The following is a 19,662-nucleotide window of genomic DNA, read 5'->3' as shown; positions in this document are numbered from 1 at the left end:
TCGGGGCTAGAGGGGAGGAGGGCGCTACGTCATACTGCACTCTGCTAGTCAGCTGCATAAAAGCTTCATGCCACACGCTACGCGCAGCGGACGCGCGCGGTGACAGAATATTCACTTAGCTCATTCACGGTACCTTCCCCTTTGTACATTTCATGTGCTGCTCATTTTTTAAAATAATCGCCGAATTGCTTTTTAAAATTGTCAAGAAACTAATGTTTAAAAGTATTTGAACACTTACACGCACTTCTGCACCCTTGGACACCCGACACCCGCATTCTCCCCGGTCCACCACGGGAATTCTTCCCGATTGATGTGGAGGGAGGCGCGGTCGTCCGGGGCCTGGGACCATGAACCCTGCCCGTTTATTTACCCATACTAGAAGCTACAGCCCCAACTCCTTACTGAAATTAAGAGGAAAGGCAGCCATTCCATGCCTCTCTACCTGGAACCCAGCATGTGAATACACAGTCTGCCCACACTGTGGATTTCTGCCTCTTCCTGACCCCCCCAATCAAAACCTCACAGCGGAACATGTTCCTTCTGAACTGCAGGTCACTCCCCAAGCACACTACAGAGATATCCATGCTCCTAGAAGAACTTAAACTAGATATCTTATTCCTAACTGAGACCTGGCTTCATTCCGATTCAGAACCTGACCTTATTCAGGCTCTACCTCAAGGATATCAAATCTCACGTGAAGAACGCATAACGGGAAGAGGTGGTGGACTAGCAGTCATCTATAAAGACTCCTTTGGGTGCCGTAGCTCTCCTAACCCTATACCTGACTGTGAAAGCCTCTCCTTTTCCATAGACTTTTCGCCCACAAGCACGTTCTCAGGGATACTTATATACTGCACTCCTGGGACCTTGGGTCAATTCCTCCACTCCCTGCCTTACACTTTAGCCAATCTAGCCTGTAACACATCTAACTTCACTCTCCTAGGAGATCTCAACATCCATCTTGATGATGCCACGGACCACACCGCCCTAGAATTGTCTATCAGCCTTTCTGCACTTCAGCTTAAACAGCTAGTGCAAAAACCCACCCACGTCAAAGGGCATCTCCTTGATCCCATCTTCAGCAACTGCACAGAGCTCTCAATAGGAACCCCTCTCCCCCTGCCATGGACAGACCATTTCCTCATTCCCTTCTCCTGGCTAAACCCACGTTCCCACCCTTCCTCCACTACAGTTATCCACACGAAACGCAACTGGTCAAAACTCTCCCAGGCTGATTGGGTAACGAGCCTCGAGACCTCCATACCATCCAGTACCTCCGACCCCACTCTAGCTAATGAAAACTATAATAAATGGATCTCGAATTCACTTGACTCCGTACTTCCCTTAATACGCACTGAATCCAAGCGTAGCACTCGAACCGCTCCCTGGTATTCCCCTGGCTTACGGGAAAAGAAACGCCTCTGTAAAAAACTCGAGAGGAAATGGCGAATGGATTACTCACCCTCCAGGAAAACAGCATACAGAGCCACAATAAGAACATATAAAAACCAAATTCAGATCGTGCAAGCAACCTTTTTCGAAAATAAAATCAATACAGCTGCCTCTAGGCCTAAGGAAATATATCAAATCGCGAAAACCCTCCTTAAGCTCCCAGAAAAATCCCTCAACCCCCTCAATGCACAAACCCGTTGTAACAACTTGGCTGAGTTTTTTTTCCAAAAAATACAAACCATTTATACCTCTTTTCCCCACATCCAGCCCCCCACTCCACCCACCAAGCTGCACGAGCTGGGATTTCGCGCCCCAGTAACACTCAGGAACCTTCCATATCTTGATTCCACCTCGCTAGAAACCATCATGCGTCAGGTGAAATCCAACTCTCCCAATGACCCAGCACCTCCATGCAATCTGCTGACAGTCACCAACCACACCCTACCCACCATCCTCAACTTGCTTAATGCCTCGTTGTCCACTGGGACTGTCCCGCCCCCCTGGAAGCAGGCCATGGTGAAAGCTCTCCTTAAAAAATCCAACTTGGACCCAGACAACCCAGGGAACTACCGACCAATCTCCCTACTACCATGGCTAAGCAAGATCCTTGAAAAACACGTCAACAACGCACTGGTTGAATTCCTAGAAACCAACTACCTGCTCGACCCTTCCCAGACGGGATTCCGTCCCATGCATGGGACCGAAACCGCCCTCATTGCAGTTACAGAAGAGGCAAGGAAGATCATGGATCAAGGAGGCTCTGCCACCATCATCCTCCTCGACCTAATTGCCGCCTTCGACACTGTAAACCATAACCTCTTACTGCAACGACTCGCAAACCTAGGAGTCTCCGAGAAAGCTATGGCTTGGCTTGAGTCTTTTCTGTCAGATCGTTCCTTTAGGGTCTTCGAGGGCGAAACCATCTCCCCTAGTAAGCCTCTCGGCTGCGGAGTGCCGCAGGGCTCTTCCTTGAGCCCTACGCTCTTCAATATATACATGAGCCCCCTAGCTGAGATTTTCCGTCCTTTTAAAATATGGCTGGTGGCAGGAGCGCGGCAAAGTGAGTGTCCCGCGCCGCAGGTGTCTTTGGGCGCTTATATGCGCTGGCGGCCCCTCCCACCAGGGAGCAAGGGCGTCTGGGACAGGGAGTCCCTCAGGCAATGGGGCTGGCGGCAGGAGTGCGGCAAAGTGAGAGTCCCGCGCCACGGGTGTCGTTGGGCGCTTATATGCACTGGCGGCCCCTCCCTCCAGGGAGCAAGGGCGTTTGAGACAGGTAGTCCCTCAGGCAATGTGGCTGGCAACAGGAGTGCAGCAAAGTGAGTGTCCCACGCTGCGGGTGTCGTTGCGCTGGCGACCCCTGCCTCCAGAGAGCAAGGGCGTCTTGGACAGGTAGTCCCTCAGACAAAGTGGCTGGCGGCAGGAGTGCGGCAAAGTGAGTGTCCCGTACCGCAGGTGTCGCTGGGCGCTTATATGCGCTGGTGACCCCTCCCTTCAGGGAGCAAGGGCGTGTGGGAGAGGTAGACCCTCAGGCAATGTGGCTGGTGGCAGGATTGCGGCAAAGGGAGCGTCCCACGCCGCGGGTGTCGTTGGGCACTTATATGCGATGGAGGCCCCTCCCTCCAGGGAACAAGGGCGTCTTGGGAGAGGAGTTGGCCTAACGGCTAGGGCGTTTGACCTCCAATCTGGGGAACCGGGTTTGAGTCTCGGCAATGAGGCTGAACATCCTGCAATTCCGGGCAAATCACTTAATCTCCCCGTGCCTAAATAAAAATGAATGTGTGCTCATGTATCGCAACTGGTGCTATGTAAAGCGCTCTGATACCCGATTCTGGGTCAAGTTCGCGCTATATAAAACTCTGTGCAAAGAAAAAACAAAAAAAAGGTAGTCACTCGGGCAATATGGCTGGCGGCAGGAGTGCGGCAAAGTGAGTGTCCCGCGCCGCGGGTGTCTTTGGGCGCTTATATGCGCTGGCGGCCCCTCCCACCAGGGAGCAAGGGCGTCTGGGACAGGGAGTCCCTCAGGCAATGGGGCTGGCGGCAGGAGTGCAGCAAAGTGTGCGTCCCGCGCCACGGGTGTCGTTGGGCGCTTATATGCACTGGCGGCCCCACCCTCCAGGGAGCAAGGGCGTCTGGGACAGGTAGTCCCGCAGGCAATGGGGCTGGCGGCAGGAGTGCAGCAAGGTGAGCGTCCTGCGCCGCAGGTGTTGTTGGGCACTTATATGCGATGGCTGCCCCTCCCTCCAGGGAGCAAGGGCGTCTGGGACAGGAAGTCCCTCAGGAAATGGGGCTGGCGGCAGAAGTGCGGCAAAGTGAGCGTCCCGCACCGTGGGTGTCATTGGGCGCTTATATGCGCTGGCGGCCCCTCCCTCCAAGGAGCCAGGGCGCCTGGGACAGGTAGTCCCTCAGGCATTGTGGCTGGCAGCAGGAGTGCGGCAAAGTGAGTGTCCCCCCCGAATCACTTGATAGAATAATAACCCTGTATTCAGAGGTGTACAAAAACTCTGGTCCTAAACTCAGTGGCTGGTGCACATTTCGGAAATACCTAGGTTTCCTTCATTCCCCTCTCCTTACCTGTGTGCCACCAACCACCGTTCTGATGTCATTTCCATTTACCAAGCAGGGCTAAGTGATTGGTTTCTCAGATGCTTCGCCTTTTTTGGACAGCAGTCTGTTTTTTCTGCAGTACTCCCTGCCTGAAGGAAATAGGTTTTATTTTTGTGTTTTCTATTTTATTGTATGGAAAGAAATTGGCTACAACTGTTACAAATGCTCTTTACAACAGCCTTCAATAAAACCATCACGTGAGAAGCCGTTTTAGAGGTCTCTCCTTTTTGATGACCAGAGACCGGTGGGCTATTGTTTTTTCTTTGTGGTAATTCTTTTAGGATCATGGAGTACTGTCGTATGTTATTGGCCAATAAATTATCTGTATTCAAGGAGGCCCTGGACTTTGGTGGGGGACAAAAGGTGTCACTCTTAGTAAGGGGGATTCAGCACCACATGCGTTATCAATAATGCGCTTGGGACTAGTGAAATGGTTGCCCATCAAGTTCAGGGACCTTCTAATGGCTTTTCAGCAGTGGAAACATTTGGTAGCACACACTTGTGAATACCAATATGAGGGAAAGCACCGACCTCCACGGTTTGAGTCTAATGGTATTGGATAACATGTTCACATTTAAAAAGGTAGCCCCTGTTCTAATTTACCACCATTGGATGCTCCTTTCAAATAATGTTGTTGTACACTGCCTAGCATCCTAAGGTTATTAAGACTCTTCGGGCTGAATCCTAAAGCCCAAACCACAAATCCCTACTTTCAGAGATTGAGGCAGAATTCTGGCAGGAAATCGTTCCAGAGGATTCTGGGTCTAATGTTTTGGTACCCTCAAAACACCTGGTGCTGCCCCAAACCTGCTTTAAGATGAACCTCAGGGGGGTTATAGAGCCATCTTTCAGGCCTTCCCTGTCATTTAGGACTGGGGGTCTGAGACCTGGGGCATGCTTGACCATTTCAATTTTCAATCCTTTTCAATATCCATCAAAATAGCACTGATAAATGATTTATCTTATATCCCAGATGTATTCTAGCGAAAATAGTTTACGTTCGCAATGCGGGATGTAATGTTGACTTTACATGTTTGTAGATTGAAACACCTTAATTAAACAATTGTTCATCAAAAGATTTGTACAGAGCAGGACTTTCAAATCTAAATCAGCTCCTCCTTGCGAGCAACAGAATGTTTCTGGAAATTCACCTAAAGATCGTAAGACGTCAAACACTTTTCCAAACTCCACTATCATAACAGCTAATGGCCACTGTAGATGTTCAGTAAGTGTGTGTTATTTAACATTCTGATATTATGTCTAGTGGATCTGAGAGGCATGAAGCTGTATCGATCAGGATAAGGACAGTATCACCATGGCAAACTGTTTTAATAAGTGAAATAGGGTGGTAGGAAGAACATAGGTCCTGTGGTGTGTTAGGTTAAAACAAAGTACAGATCGTAAGAGGAAGAATACAAAAGCAGGAGAAGGACAAAGAGGAAAACAGAAGCAATTTGGTACCAGCTACGGCACCAAAATCTGTCGAAACATTGCTCAATGTTTCCTTAGCTTGTCAGGAGAGATTCCTGGGAAACTTCCTCAGCCACCTATACTCCATAGGTTTGAGACATTACAAATCTCAGACCTGAATTTCAATAAGGGCAGTTATTTTTCCCTTTTAACGGACCAGGTATTTTGTTCTCCATAGAGAGAGTGCTCCTTTTTAAGGTAAGAACCTCCTCTTTTTCCATCATTCTGCTCCAAACACTGGTCAGGCGCCTGAGGTTTTATAACAAATATAGAGAATTCAAGGAATTTGTTTACACCCTATAGCCGCTTCTTTCAAACAAGATGCAATGGTGTCCTTCTTTACCTACAGCCAGTATCTTGCAGAGATTATACTACTTTCACAATATCTTCCTTAAAGGAGGCATTTATGTGACCTGAACTGTCTACACTCACAGCTAAAAAATGTCTGGTAGGTAGCAATGGAGATTTTTACTGTTGTATATATACTTGGTTAATTTGGCATCTCATTTGAAAGTTGGCTGGAGGTTCCAGCTGAGTCAGATCTTCCTTCTGGTGGAAAGATGCTCTTAAAAAAAACGAAAATCATTATTTATAGTGACTTTACATACCTGGACGGTGAACAAAAGAACGGGTACCATTCTAAACAGTTTCATACTAGGATTCCTACAGCTATGGATGTCATAAAAATGTTATTTAATGTTTAATTTTTAAATGTTAATCATGCACATATTTGTTTTCAGTAAGGGAAAGTACACTTCATGACTGACCAAACAGAAACCCCCCCTTTCTAACCAGCTTTAGTGTCTAGTTCCAAGTTTATTGATAATAATGAGAGTTTTGCAGCTATCTTAATTTGATTCTTATTTCAGAGTGCAATTACAGTTGTAGAAAGGTCAGTTGGACAAGTACACTTAACGTAAAATGTAGCTTCTTCCTTTCATTACTTCAATACTGAACGTCTAGGCCTTATCTGACTTGTAAGGGTTGTTCAATTTATTGATTAATTGAAGTCTAGGAATTTTACCAACTGTTATTTTGGTTATAGATGAACTATATGACAAGACAAGAATTGAGCTGGACCAGCGGGCTATGGAACTGCAAAGGATGGAGGAAGAAACAAGACGACTTGTTTGTATGAATACTAAGGAGTTTAATATGGCTCAGGTATGCAGTGCATAGCTGTTCTTCATAATTCAGTAAAATACATAAGCAATAGCATGCAGTTGAATGCAGTCCATGTGGTTGATGGTACAAGAAAGGGCTTGTTGCAAGACAGACCTTTAGGTATGAAGATCAACATTAGGAATAGGTTAGCCCTGTAAATATCACAGGTTAATCGCTGCCAGCTGGAAGGAAAGTATTGCCTGTAACAAATGTACTTTTCGAAACAATATAGCAGTGCAGGTATTTAGATAGCGGATGTCTGGCCTACTGCTGCATGAAATGGACTTGTTACTTGGCTAGGGAGTGTGAAGTATCATTCTGATGCAGTAAGGCTAAGGCTAAGCACTGTAGAATCCAACTTTTTTTGATAATGTTATAAGGGTTTTTTTTATTATACAGGAGGTTATATTATATTTTGATGTCGTTTTTTAGGCTATGGAGTCCTCTGAAAGGAAAAGGATTGAAAAGCAGCAGAATGAGGAAGACAATGCTGTTGAGATTTCCAACCTCCTCCAGGGGGACCTTCTTTCAGAAAACCCTGAGCAAGCAACCAGCGCATTTGGGCCACACCGTGTGATTTCTGACCGCTGGAAAGGAATGAATGAAGAACAGCTGATGGACATAACCTTCACTCAGAAACAACAAGTCCTTGAGAGAATGGTAAGGGATTCTTAGCTGGTGTTGGGGGTCCCCAATGAATACAGCCTAATTCTTCAAATATGTACACTCAAATACACTCCTCTTGGCTGTCACTCTTTTTTTTATTAGCATTTATTCATATTGAAAAACAAAAAAGAGGCATTAAGTGAAAGCAAAATGAAATGGCATAAAGTAATCAAAATCCTTCTGCCCATATGGAACAGTAGACACCATAGTTACTCATCAGTTACTCCCATACATCGGTGTGTCATTGGCGTTACTTTAGGTTCTGTCCCCTTCTTCTCTTTAGTTTTGCGCCCCCCTATTAGTGCCCCAGCCCAATTCCACATCTAGTTCTTTGTACTTTATCCAGTTTCCCCAAACGCTCATGTGCTTGTTTGGGCAGCTCTGTGCCCCATATATATAATAGTATTTCCTTCATCATGCAATGTTTGAGACACCTCATCCACATCTCCAAGTCCAAGGGATCTCCCTGCCTCCAATTCTTTGCTTTATCCTGTTTTGTCAATACAAGCCCCACGTGCAGTAGGGTTAATTTACATGTTTGCATCTATATTTTCTGACAGGTGTAGCAGCAAGATGTGAGTGAACTAACTAGGGGTCCTTTCCACATGCCAGCCCAATACAGTCCCTATAGTTTTAAGTACTCCTTCCAAGAAAATCATATTCTTGCGGCATACCTACATCATGCAAATAAATTCCCTTGGCTGGCCTGACAATGGAGATAGTCAGGATAATCTGCACAGCCAATTTCCAATAGCTTGCATCATGTGGTGTACACCCAATGAAGGTATTTAAACTGAATAAGCCAGAATTGAGAGGAAATGGCAGTCCTGCGTAGAGCCGGTTTGACCTCCTGCAACCCCTATTCAGTTAGTTCACTCACATCTTGCTGTAACGTCTGTTGCAACCTCTCATGTATGTCTGTAGTATTTATTACTAGTGACCAGTAGTGCAAGGATATCATCTTTCTTCCCATATCCTCATAAGGAGTTTGGCCTCCAAATGGCTGAAATAAGGAAGTTTAATGGGCTTTCTAATGCATGAATGTAGGTCATGTCTCAGTCACAAGTATCTGTAAAACTGGCATTTATGCATGTTGTAGCTATCTTACAATTGGGCATATGTGCTCCTTCCATTACATTGCCCAGTTTAGAAATTACAATATTATCACACCCAGGAAATCCCAAAAGGAAACTGACATCATGTCTCCTTTTGCCAAACCACAGTGAAGTCTTTTTTATCAGCTGCTTGTGCCAGCCAATACTCCTCAACGTTTCATACCATATCTGTACTATTGTTTCTCTTGCTGATATTAGTTTAAAGTCGATCTTCCCCCGATAGAGCTAGATTTTCAATCCTTCTCCTGTAGTTTCTTCCTTGCCCACCTCTTTCCCGAGCAACCTCTTTCATACCATAGGCCTATCACCCAAATTTCTCATTTCCCTCTTCTCTTTATGATCAGCCCTACACTGCCTGCTCCTGTACCACCATTCATTATTCTTTCATTTTAATTGTTGGCTTATTTTGTATCCTCTGGTGCTTCTGTGATGTCCTGCTCCCAACCCCAAGCTCCAGAACTAGCAAACATCTCCAATGTTTTTCTGCTCTTGAAACGAATCTTTCAACTCTTTCATTTTATTTCAATATGTCCATACAGTTCTGCTCATCTGTTCCACAACTCTACCCCTGGGAGAACTATGTTTTTTTTAATACCATGTGATTATTTAAATGTTTCTCCAGTTTCTTTGTGAGGAGGGTTACTGCTCTCCAGTGTTGTTTTACTTGTAAAGCGCATAGACAACCAGTCTGGGTTGAGTTGTGCTATGTAAAAATATGAAATAAATATGTAGTTAAAAGCTTTTCCAAAATCCACTATTACAGCTAATGGCCACTGTAGATGTTCAGTAATTGTGTTTCATGTAAGATTCTGATATTATGCCCAGTTCATCTGAGAGGCATGAAGCTGTATCGATAAGGACAGAATCCCCCTTGCAAATCCTGTGGCCAATATTTTAGCCTCTGTGTTAATTAGGGAAATGGGTGGTAGGAAGCACATAGCTCCTGTGGTGTGTTAGGTTTATGAATCATCACGATTTCGGACATCTTCATATCTAAGTGGAGTTCACCTTTTCCCAGTGCCTCTGCCAACATCTCTCTAAGAGGTGGTGTGGCTATCTGTGCAATGTGTTTGAGGAATTCCACTGAGAACCCATTAGGGCCAGGTGTTTTCCCACTATGTTGCTGTTTAGAGGCCTCTGAAAGATCTTCCTTTCCAATATTCTCCTCATGAAGGCCGTTATTTTCATTAGTGACTCTTTTTACTGGGTGGCCTCTTACAAATTCCCTCAGATCTATGAGTATACCGGAATCTCTTTCAGCATAAAGGTTAAGGTAGTATTCTGCGAACACCTGCATAATCAGGCGGTAAACCCGTATTTGTTGGCCGTCTGGGTGTTTAATGTAACTTATGTGTTTTTTGGTGTCCCTATTCTGACACAGCCCATGAACTAAATTATCTTACCCCATGGGTATTGTAAGTATGTAATTGCTGTGAGTTTGGTTCTATGGTCCATGTTCCTGAGAATTTCAGGTTTTAGTGATGTTGCATACTAGGACTCAAACTGCAGGACAGCGGAATCCAAATGGGATATTTCTTCCTGTTGTCGTCTGTTGTGCACAGTTATTGGCTGTCTCTTCCTGCTGACAATCTGCAGTGCCTTACACAAGCCTCCCCCCCTAATAACTATAATTTTTCTAAAACTATAGCCCACGTAATTTGATCCCAAAATACACATTCGGTTGAAACCAAAAATACTTCAAATGGCCCTTAAGACACAACCCTCCAAATCTAGCCTTGTTATGCATTAAATCCAACATCGAGACTTACATGGCTTTCACTGTACTACCTCTAGCCTAAGCTTTGTCTTGCATAGAATGAGGGGACATCCCTGCACTGGACTCACTCGGGAGAATTTAAAGGTTAACTCATCTTGTTTCTTTATTTCATTATCTCCTTCTTATGGCTGGATTTTTTTGGCACTGACTTTGATTTACTGTCTGTTTCACTTTTTTTTCCAAGCTATCTTTTCATAGTTTTTCCAATTTAGTTTTAAGCTACCTTGTGACAAACGCATATAAAAAACACAGCTTTTCAGTTTTAATATATGTGATGTAAGTTGTGGAAAACTCCCAGAACTAGATTGTTATCCTCCTGTCTTGTCTGCCCATTCAGAAAGATTGTGGCATTGTTATTCCAAGATTTAATGGAGTTTCTTCAAGATGGGCATATGTGCTACTATGTTTTTAAAAGCAAATTGCTGTCAAAAGAATCCTTCAGTTTCAGTAACTCTCATGTTGCTAAGAAGACTAGCACACGGATCTCTGTCTAATGAATTTAAAGCTATATATATGAATTCAATGCTCTATATTTTTTCTAGATGCTTTACTACACTTTCAATGCAAATAGTTCAAGTTCATTTGTTAGGCCAAATTGTCTCAACTCTTAGCTTTGATCAGGGAAGAAAGCCATTGTGGCACAACATTGTACTGTATTTTATTGTATTGCAACATTTTTATAGTGCTTACTACCCCTGTGTGGGGCACTAAAGCGCTTGCTTACATGTGTAGCATGTTACACTAGGTAGGTTCACCACACACAAGAAGTAAGGGGTAGGAGGAAACTAATGTTCCACTTCGATCTCCACTAACAATGTTTAACACACAAAAAGAAGAGGGACTAAATAATCTAGAAACGCTGTGATCAAAGGACGAGAGAGGAGGTGGAGCAATAGGGAGGTGAAGATAATACACTTTACAACAATGAAAGAACAATGGGATCATAAGTGAATAAAGGTTCAGAAGTTGTAATTAAAACTAGGCACAGGTAATCCTTAATCCCATTTTAATCATGGATTCCCTGCCCAGAGTAAAACGGTCCAATGAGAGACCAGTGGATGGTGGGTGAAGTCGCCTCCTTGCCAGGGTTCCGACAATGGGATCTCATCGGGGTGACTTTGTTGGGCAACGTCTGGAGCGGTACTCATATCCGATCCTTTCAGGATCTACAAGCTAGACACTCCCTCCATCCCTCTCAATTTTTCCGCTACCTGCAGCTGCGGCACGCCCTACACTCTCATGTTCCAAATAGCACTTCCTTGCCTGAATATAGTCCGCCTGAGGCGCAAGTCATGACTGGCGACCTGGGGAAGGTTGGGATCTCTTGGATCTACCGCTCACTCACCAACAATACTCCAGACTCCCTTTCCCTACTCCGAGACAAATGGAGGGTTGGCTTTGGGCTCTGGAGGGCGCGATTGGAGGGACGCTCTGATGGCCCCTAGAACTATTGCAGTCTCAGCGAGGCTCCGCTTGGTCCAAGTTTACTTCTTACATGCCGCCTATCTTACAGCCCTGTGTCTTCACCATGCGGGGCTTTGGCCTGATGCCCACTGCCCCCGCTGCTCCCACCCCCACACCGACTTCTTCCATATGGTTTGTATGTGGCCTGCGATACAGGGGTATTGGGAATCTTTAACACAGGACCTGATGGAGGTTCTGGGCTGGGAGATGCCTCTTACGTATTCTGCTGGGCATCACCGACGGGCTGGATGGCTCTAGGGCTGAGAATCTCTTCCTTAATACGGCACTAGCGGTTGCCAAAAGGGACATTGCCGCTCACTGGTTGGACACTAATGCGCCCACTCTAGGGCGATGGCGCAGAGGGGTGGACTGGTGTGCTGCGCAGGAGTGGCCTCTTTATGTCGCCAGGGTATGCTCTTTATGTCGCCGCATGTGGGGCAAATGGGTTGGTGTAATGAAAGACTGATGTGGAGAGATTTGCACGTTAGATGCCCTTGGACATGTCAGTCTTGGGTTTCTTTGTATATCCCTGATGTCTCTGTGATGTGTTGTCTCCCTCTTTTGATAAAGTGTAATGTAGCTCTGACCGGTGCTGTTGGTTGTTACATTAAAAATTCAATAAAATTGATTGTCAAAAAAAAAGATTTAAGCAGTTCTGTGGGTCCCTTTATGGTATTTTTTATGACTATAGTCCACTTAGCTGGTTATTTTAAAGGTTGTCATTTTTCAGCTATTTTGTTTAAGTTTATGGTCCTAAGCAGGTATAGGTTGGTGGAGATATCTGGGATAGACTTTGTTAATATCATCCCATTTCTGTTTGTCATGGTAAGGTGTTAAGAAGTGGTCATAGTATGTAGCTTGTTGCTACTTGCATTGGTGGATTAAATCAAAGTCCGGCTTTGGCCAGGGCATATGGCAGGTCTCTTCAGTTATTCCATACCTGCACAGGTGAGTTATTACTGTGGACTGGTATACTATTGGGTGACGGACATGACCTATAGCAGTTTTGACTTATGTGAATGTAAAAGTATCAAGTATTAAATGGAAAGTATTATGCAGACTGTCTGAACTACAGTGGACTGTCTGACCGCTAAGTGTTATGGTACTATTGTTGTCCAGGAGAGTTATATATTGTCTTGCAATTGCATTTATATAGCGCTTACTAGCCTTGACAATGCATTGAGGTTTTTTTTTTAACGTTGAATAGCATGCTGCTCCAGAGTGCAAGTGTATTAGTTCATCAAGTAATTATTGGAATTAGTCTTGTGAGCTGAAGAAAACCATTCCATGCTTTTACAATCTTAGCCTTTAGCACACACCTATATAAAATGCATATAGTCCATTCAAATGTTAAAAATTTCACAGTTGTCTTTTTATTCTTTCAGTCTGTTTTTTGTTTGTTTGTTCTTAACCTCAAAGCCAACACGTGTTTCGCCACAAAAGGGGATTAACCCGCGACTTCCTCAGGCCTGTCTGTTTCTTAGAAGTCCTTCTATCTTTTTGCCGGTTGTAATTTCGTCCTGGTAAACCCTGCTGTGTGCCCTGTAGTTAATTTCCTCAACCTCCAGCCTCTCGTAAAGTCTGGTATAATTGTGTTTCATAATCAATTAAGAAGCAAATTCAGTGTAAGTACCCATCTCCGGTAAGGTGAGAAAGCTGGTCCCGACGTTTAGAGAGAATTCTGGATATTGATCATACTCGCTCTATGCGCCTGTAGCAACTTATAGATGGAATGTAAGAAGAAGGTCACTCATGAGAAAGGGAAAGGACAGGTTTTCATCAGTGTTTTGGGAATACAGAGGAGGCTTTTTGGGACAGCGTGCACTCTGAAGATGCAAAACTGTAGAACGAAACATTATTTGCATGTGCGATATCGCTGAAGTAGGTACTTTGATATGTAGTAAGATAGGCTAACAGTCTATCTGCTACTATGCAACCATTAAACCACTGCTCCAAAAAGGACAGCTAATCAGCTCAGGGGTTGGAAGCATATGATAACGGCTGGGCACATATATAGGAATATTTCAAAAACTTCAGGCTGTGCTCGAAGAAAGTTGTAACCTCATGATCCCATCAACTGGGAGAATTTACAGTGTAAATAATGCAAAGACCCAAAAATATTTTCTGCAGATGCTGGAGCGAATGCTTTTAATATTCATCCTTAAAGTTTGTCTCACTGTATTAGGAGAGCAAAGTGGGATCCTTTTGTCCTTGCCGGTATAACGTGGCATAATAGGACAGCTTCCTCAAACAATAGACCGGTATTGCCTGTGTTTCTGTGGTGGGAGGGTAGAGATCCAGACACTGAATTTCAGTGAAGCCTTTCTTAGCGAGGGTCTTCTGATTAGATTTACCGAAAGTGTTTACCTTTCATAAGGGTTAGGTGGGGAAACTGCAGATTCTGTTGTGCAATTTTTGTCTTCTTTGATCATTCGTTCAGTTTGGCTGATGATAGAAGTGCATAAACCTCACACCTCATTGTGCCTCTGTTGTGGATGCTTCAGGCCGGAGACTACATTGCTGTGAGGAGCATCACTACCAAAACTACAATGAGCATACATGGCTAAAAACTCAACCGCTCAGGAAATCATAAAGGAGGGCTGCTTACTAAGAGGTGTAACAGACTGTGCGGATCACATAACAAGGCAAAATGAGACAGCTGAGATTAATGTGATCCTGTGTTTCCAGCATCCAAAGCTTAAACATTATTACATGATATTTCCACTGAATACAAAAACATATTCAAACAAGCATTGGAAAAGGCAATAGATCTGGCCTTCAAGTTAACCTTCATTGTTAGATTAATTGAAACCATTCAAAAGTGCTAGTGAAAATTAGAACTGTCATTTGAAGAAAATCAGTGCAGTAAGTAAGGTGCAAACGCAGAAGGGAACAATCAGTTAGTTTTAAAATGTGTACTTTAAAAGGAGAATATGGTTTGTTAAAACATTAAAACATTAGATAGCAGTTAAAAACGTGCTGGTACAACTAAAATTTTCCAATATACTTGTAGACAGTTTGTAAAAAGGAGTATGGTTTGATTTCTCTCCAAGCAACAGTTAAATAGCTGTTGCCCTCTTTAAGGGCCCCTCAACTCCTTGGAGGTGTTTTATAGTCCGGGAGCTTGCTTTCTGGTCTGTGGAGTTGAGGCAGGCCAATATGACTTGTCTACAGGAGCGCACCACTAACTAGTTCCAGAGAGGGGGCAACCGTTGTCGACACAGGCTTAGAGTAGAATTGCAGAGGCAGATGATGTGCACTAAGTCTTCGGTTGCAAGGCCGCACAGTTGACAGGTAATTTCCCCTTCTGCCCTCAGCAAGGGTGAGGTGCGCATGTTGGAGGGCAAGATCCCAAGGCGATATTGCAGGTATTTGTCCTACAATTTAGAACCTCTCCCATGTATTGCTGTGGTTTCAGGATTTTGTAGCTGTTTAATTTTGACCTGGCATGGGAGCATTTTTCTAGAGTTGCCCTGTATTTTTAATAAAGATATTATTTTAATTGTTTTATTGACGGCTCTTTTGCAGATGTCGTGGCCTGCTGCTGCTCGCCATAGTTCTCCTAGCCCAAACAGGTCAATCGTTTCATTAAGATAGTCTTGTGCTGGTGAGGGTGAGTTTTTAGAAATTTCCTCCCATATATGATAGTTAATTGAATTTTCCTCAGCTGATTTTAGCTTGTGGGAAAAGATGGTGAAGGCTTCCCACCTGGCATAGGTGTGTTTTGTTAGCCGAAACTCCAGCCTTATCTGGGCTGGTGATGTGTGACTGGGACGGGGGGATGGAAGATTTGCCTTTATATTCTTACAATTGTGGTGTCCAGGGTTATTGTGTCTCTGCTCTGAAGTGCCTCACAACCAGAGGTGAGAGTTGGGACCACTTTTGCCCTGACGATTTCTAGTATGGGGCTGAACAAGTGCTTGTTTAGGTTCCGAAACATGACTGTGAGCGCTGCTGCCAGTGCAATCCCTATCCTTTTTATTTCCTCCTTATGTGTTTTGAAGGACCCGTTGTTATCGAATAAGAGGCCAAGGTATTTATATTTGTTTGTTTCCTCAACCTCGCTCTTGTCAAGATGCCAACTAGCCTTTCCTTTGAGTGTGCTTCTGGTGAGGAACATGAATTTTGTCTTTTTGCTGTTTATTCTTAGTCTGTTTGACAACGAGTATGTTTGGGTGGCTCCCAGTAGACGCTGCCTGCCAACCCTGTTTCGGCTTAGTAACACTAGGTCATAAGCGTAGAAAAGGTTTGATAGTTGTATCAACCATAATTTCAGAGCGTGCAAGTTTACAGAAGACAATGCTGGAGGTAGATCTGCCAGGAATAGATTGAAACAAGTATTTGCAATGCAATAGGTTATGCGAGTTTAAGCTATTGGCATTGTAAATGACAATGCCTTTTATTTATGTTTTAACCCCTTCCCCGCTCATGACGGAACCGTTCCGTCATGAGCCACGGTTGCGCTGTGCTCATGACGGAACGGTTCCGTCATGACAATCCTGTTGGCGGCCGCTCCGCCTGCGCGGCGCTGTTTCCCCGCCTGTGCGGGGGGACAACGCAACTGGGCGGAGTCATGACGGAACCGTTCCGTCATGAGCACAGCTCAACTGTGGCTCATGACGGAGCGGCTCCGTCATGAGCACAGGCCCACCGCGCTGCCCCCCTGCCCCCCCCCAGCGCTGCAGCGGAATGTCCCCAGCAGCGAAGGGGTTAAAAACCAAAACATAAACAAAAGGCATTTTCAATGCTAATGGATAAAACTCGCTTAAATGCGAGACCTAATGCATTGTTAATGCCTGTTTCTTATGGAAAGCTAAGAAGCCTAACTCATGCTACTCACGTATTTTTCGGTTTGCTTTCGTTGTTTAACTTTTAAGAAGAAATTACAAAATAAGTTTTGGGAATGCGCACCATTTTAAGCCCTCTGGAAATGACAGTATCTTTAAAGCTGTATTGTGGGAATTCATTTTATATGCGACATGAACGCGGGAAGAACATTTGAGACAAGGACCTTCTGATGTTTACCTATTACTCGCAATATGGCCACATTGTTTAAAAGTCATTCGACAAACTTCCCCATGTTTGCTTCCGAGCACACAAACGCTGCGGCCAAATTGCAATATGTGTTTATAACCATAATGGGTCAGTAGTAATATTGTAATGCAAGCATATTTAGAATATTCAGCTAAACTTCTGCGTGATTCTGCTTCAGATGTTTATTATGTGTATTCTCTGTAAAAAATATTCAAAGCACTCATCTACAATAGTGATTTCTATGTTTTTATTTTGTGAATTGGAAACGTTGGCATAAAACATTTTTAAAATTCTTGAAGCGCTTTGATCCTCCTTTTATTCGTAAAATGTCCCTTGCCGATGGACGTGCTCTAGAAGTGCGCGTATTCATGTGGAACCCCAGCATACCATGAGTTGGGCATTTCTTCCCAGGAAGCAAACATCTGTTTCAGCAATAAGGGACTTTCACACGTGACACGGATCAAACTACAGGGAGGGAGGTGAGTTGACATTACGCATGGTAAAGTATACATGTGAGTAATTTAATTGCACATTACCCATCTGATATGTAGTTAGACCATAACCTCGTGCAGAGTTTTCAGCTGCCTAACAAGTACAAAACAAAATAAATGTGACCTTGGGTAATATAACTGGTGCTCATACAGCGCTCCTATACCTTCGGCTCGAGTTCGCGCTATATAAATCGCACAAAACTATACGGGGGTGTTACTATTTAAGTGGATTTCCCACTTGAAAATACTTTGAGGCTTTTTTATGTTCAACAGTGCCCCCAGGTGGGTTAAGCTAGTGACAGTCTTTCTTCGTTTATGGCGCGTTCACTTTCACTTGTCTGAATGCCGCGAGCGGTACGCGTTCACATCGCCTATCCAGGCGCGCACATGTTTTGTCCCCCTTCGGCCAAGAAACCGACAACAATAGATCTCGCCAAGGCGGGCAGCGCGCATGCGCTGCGTCGCTAGGCGAGACCTAAACAATGGGTGCCAAGCGCACCCCTGTTTGAGACCATATGTTGTTGGGATAGCCTTCGATACATTACCTCCGCTCCCTAGCTTGATTCTAACCAGTGTTTTGAATTATAGGTTTTCAATTACTTTCAGAAGAAGCAGGGGATGCACAAGTCTTTTAGTTTTCTCCAGAGCCTTTTGCAATTTACACAGTCAAATGCGTCTTATAGTCGATGTAACGGAGGTAGAGAGGCAGCTTTGCAATTTTAGAGAAATCAAAAATGAGTGGCAGAGTCATCGTGTTAGTCGAGGTTTCGGTTTTCCTTGTGAAGCATGTATGGTTAGAGGGGATGATTGAAGGTGTGAAGGCCCAGTGACCGAGCTGTTCCAGTAGGATTATGGTGTAGAATTTCACCTTGTTATCAATGAGGTTTTGCAGGCAGGTGCGATGGTTAAATTATATCTATTTTTTTGTTTCAAACACCTGCTACAAAAATAAAATATGCCACCACCTAAACATGGCCACCATGAAAAATGATTGTCAATGAGTGACAATAATTGTCACTTAATTGAGTGACATAATATATACATAAAAAAGAGACTCAATTAAGACACTGAGAAATGTTGAAAAATACATTTGTTTCATTTTAAAGTCTTTATCTTTTTTCCCGTGACGTTTATGAGCTGATTTACATCTTTTGATGGCTCTGCTCATTTAATGGCCAAGCCAGACCCCTGGTAGACTTGTTTTCCTCGACAACAAGAACGATTTTGGGCCATGCGTTCTAGGTCCAGTTTCAATTTCAGACTGCCTTGAACTCAATTCCGAGACGAAAAGTTGAAATGTTGTGTAGAGGATCCCATGTTTACAAACAAAGGGAACCAATCAGCTCACTCTAGTCTTTCTCTGTGCTGTTTGTATACCTTGTCAACCCCTCTCCTACAGCCAAACAATTTAGCTACGCCTCGTAAGGAGTACGAAGCTCTATAAAGATGCTGGTCCATACAATACCACAAGCAACTGGGAAGGAAGAAAAGCTTGTTACACTACTGAAGGGAAACCAAAGCAATCACTGGGAAGAATTCCAGTATGCTTCTTCCAGTTACACTTTTTGCGATTACAAGAGGAACACAGTGCAGCTGTGGGGCCTCATGGTCACGGTACGCATCCGTCTCATAGCAAACAGCGAAACATTAAAACAAGCAGCTCACAGCTTTACTAGTGCACAGGAGGAGAGGACTGAAATGAAGCAGGGAGTAGAAGAACGGAGCACGATCTGGAGTAGGCAAGTGTGAGCAGTGCAGGAGCTCAGTGGAGCGTTCAAGGCAAAAAGTGTGAGAAGGAACCCAAACCCCATCTTACGTCTTTGACCATTTGGCTATCAAGAGTAAACACACATTAGGACAGCATCATTGGACTTGCAGGCCGCTCATAGGATGAGAACAGTGGGCCAAAGGAGAAAGGAAGGAGCATCAAATGGTGCAGTAGATCTGCAAATGCAAAATACATTTTGTAGTCCCTGGCACTGAAGGGGACTATTTTGTGTGTGTATGTGTGAAGTGGCTGAAGTGGGTTGACCCTTTGCCCCATCCTGGATGCTGTAGTGGGTGGAAGAAAAATGTGAAGACCAATGGAAGAAGAGGGGTGGTTGAAACTTCCTATAGCTATATTTTGTATATCTTTTCAGTAAAATTAAAAGATCTTAGGTTACGTCAGAGCTAAATAAGTTTTGCCAAAACCAGTAGGTCTGACCTTTGCAAGCCATTAGGTTTCTAGTACAATGGCTTTTGATTTTATTTACTCCTTTTTGCAAGTATAAGGAAAAAAATAAAGACAAAAAATGTAAAAAGAGAAAATATACCACCTCCTAAATGTGGAGGCTACATAATTGCAATGAAAAAATCCAACATTGTGCTTATAAGTCATGAGTCTTAGGATGGGGGCATTACCTGGTGTACATATTTCCATCGT

General features: G+C 44.1%; 1 protein-coding gene across 1 annotated transcript in view; it reads left to right on the top strand.

Annotated features, from left to right (window-relative positions):
- RIBC2 (RIB43A domain with coiled-coils 2) overlaps positions 1-19,662 on the top strand; it is a 107,039-nt gene that overhangs the window by 29,242 nt on the left and 58,135 nt on the right. Inside the window, exons 4-5 of the mRNA XM_085652430.1 lie at positions 6,572-6,690; positions 7,123-7,350. Of these exons, the coding sequence (XP_085508556.1) occupies positions 6,572-6,690; positions 7,123-7,350 (347 nt within the window). The remainder of the gene's footprint in view (positions 1-6,571; positions 6,691-7,122; positions 7,351-19,662) is intronic.

The sequence above is a fragment of the Triturus cristatus genome, chromosome 4_1 (assembly GCF_964204655.1).
Source record: "Triturus cristatus chromosome 4_1, aTriCri1.1, whole genome shotgun sequence".
NCBI classification, from domain to species: Eukaryota; Metazoa; Chordata; class Amphibia; order Caudata; family Salamandridae; genus Triturus; species Triturus cristatus.
The sequence above is the reverse complement of the archived record's forward strand: the minus strand, read 5'-3'. Positions and strand labels throughout refer to the sequence as shown.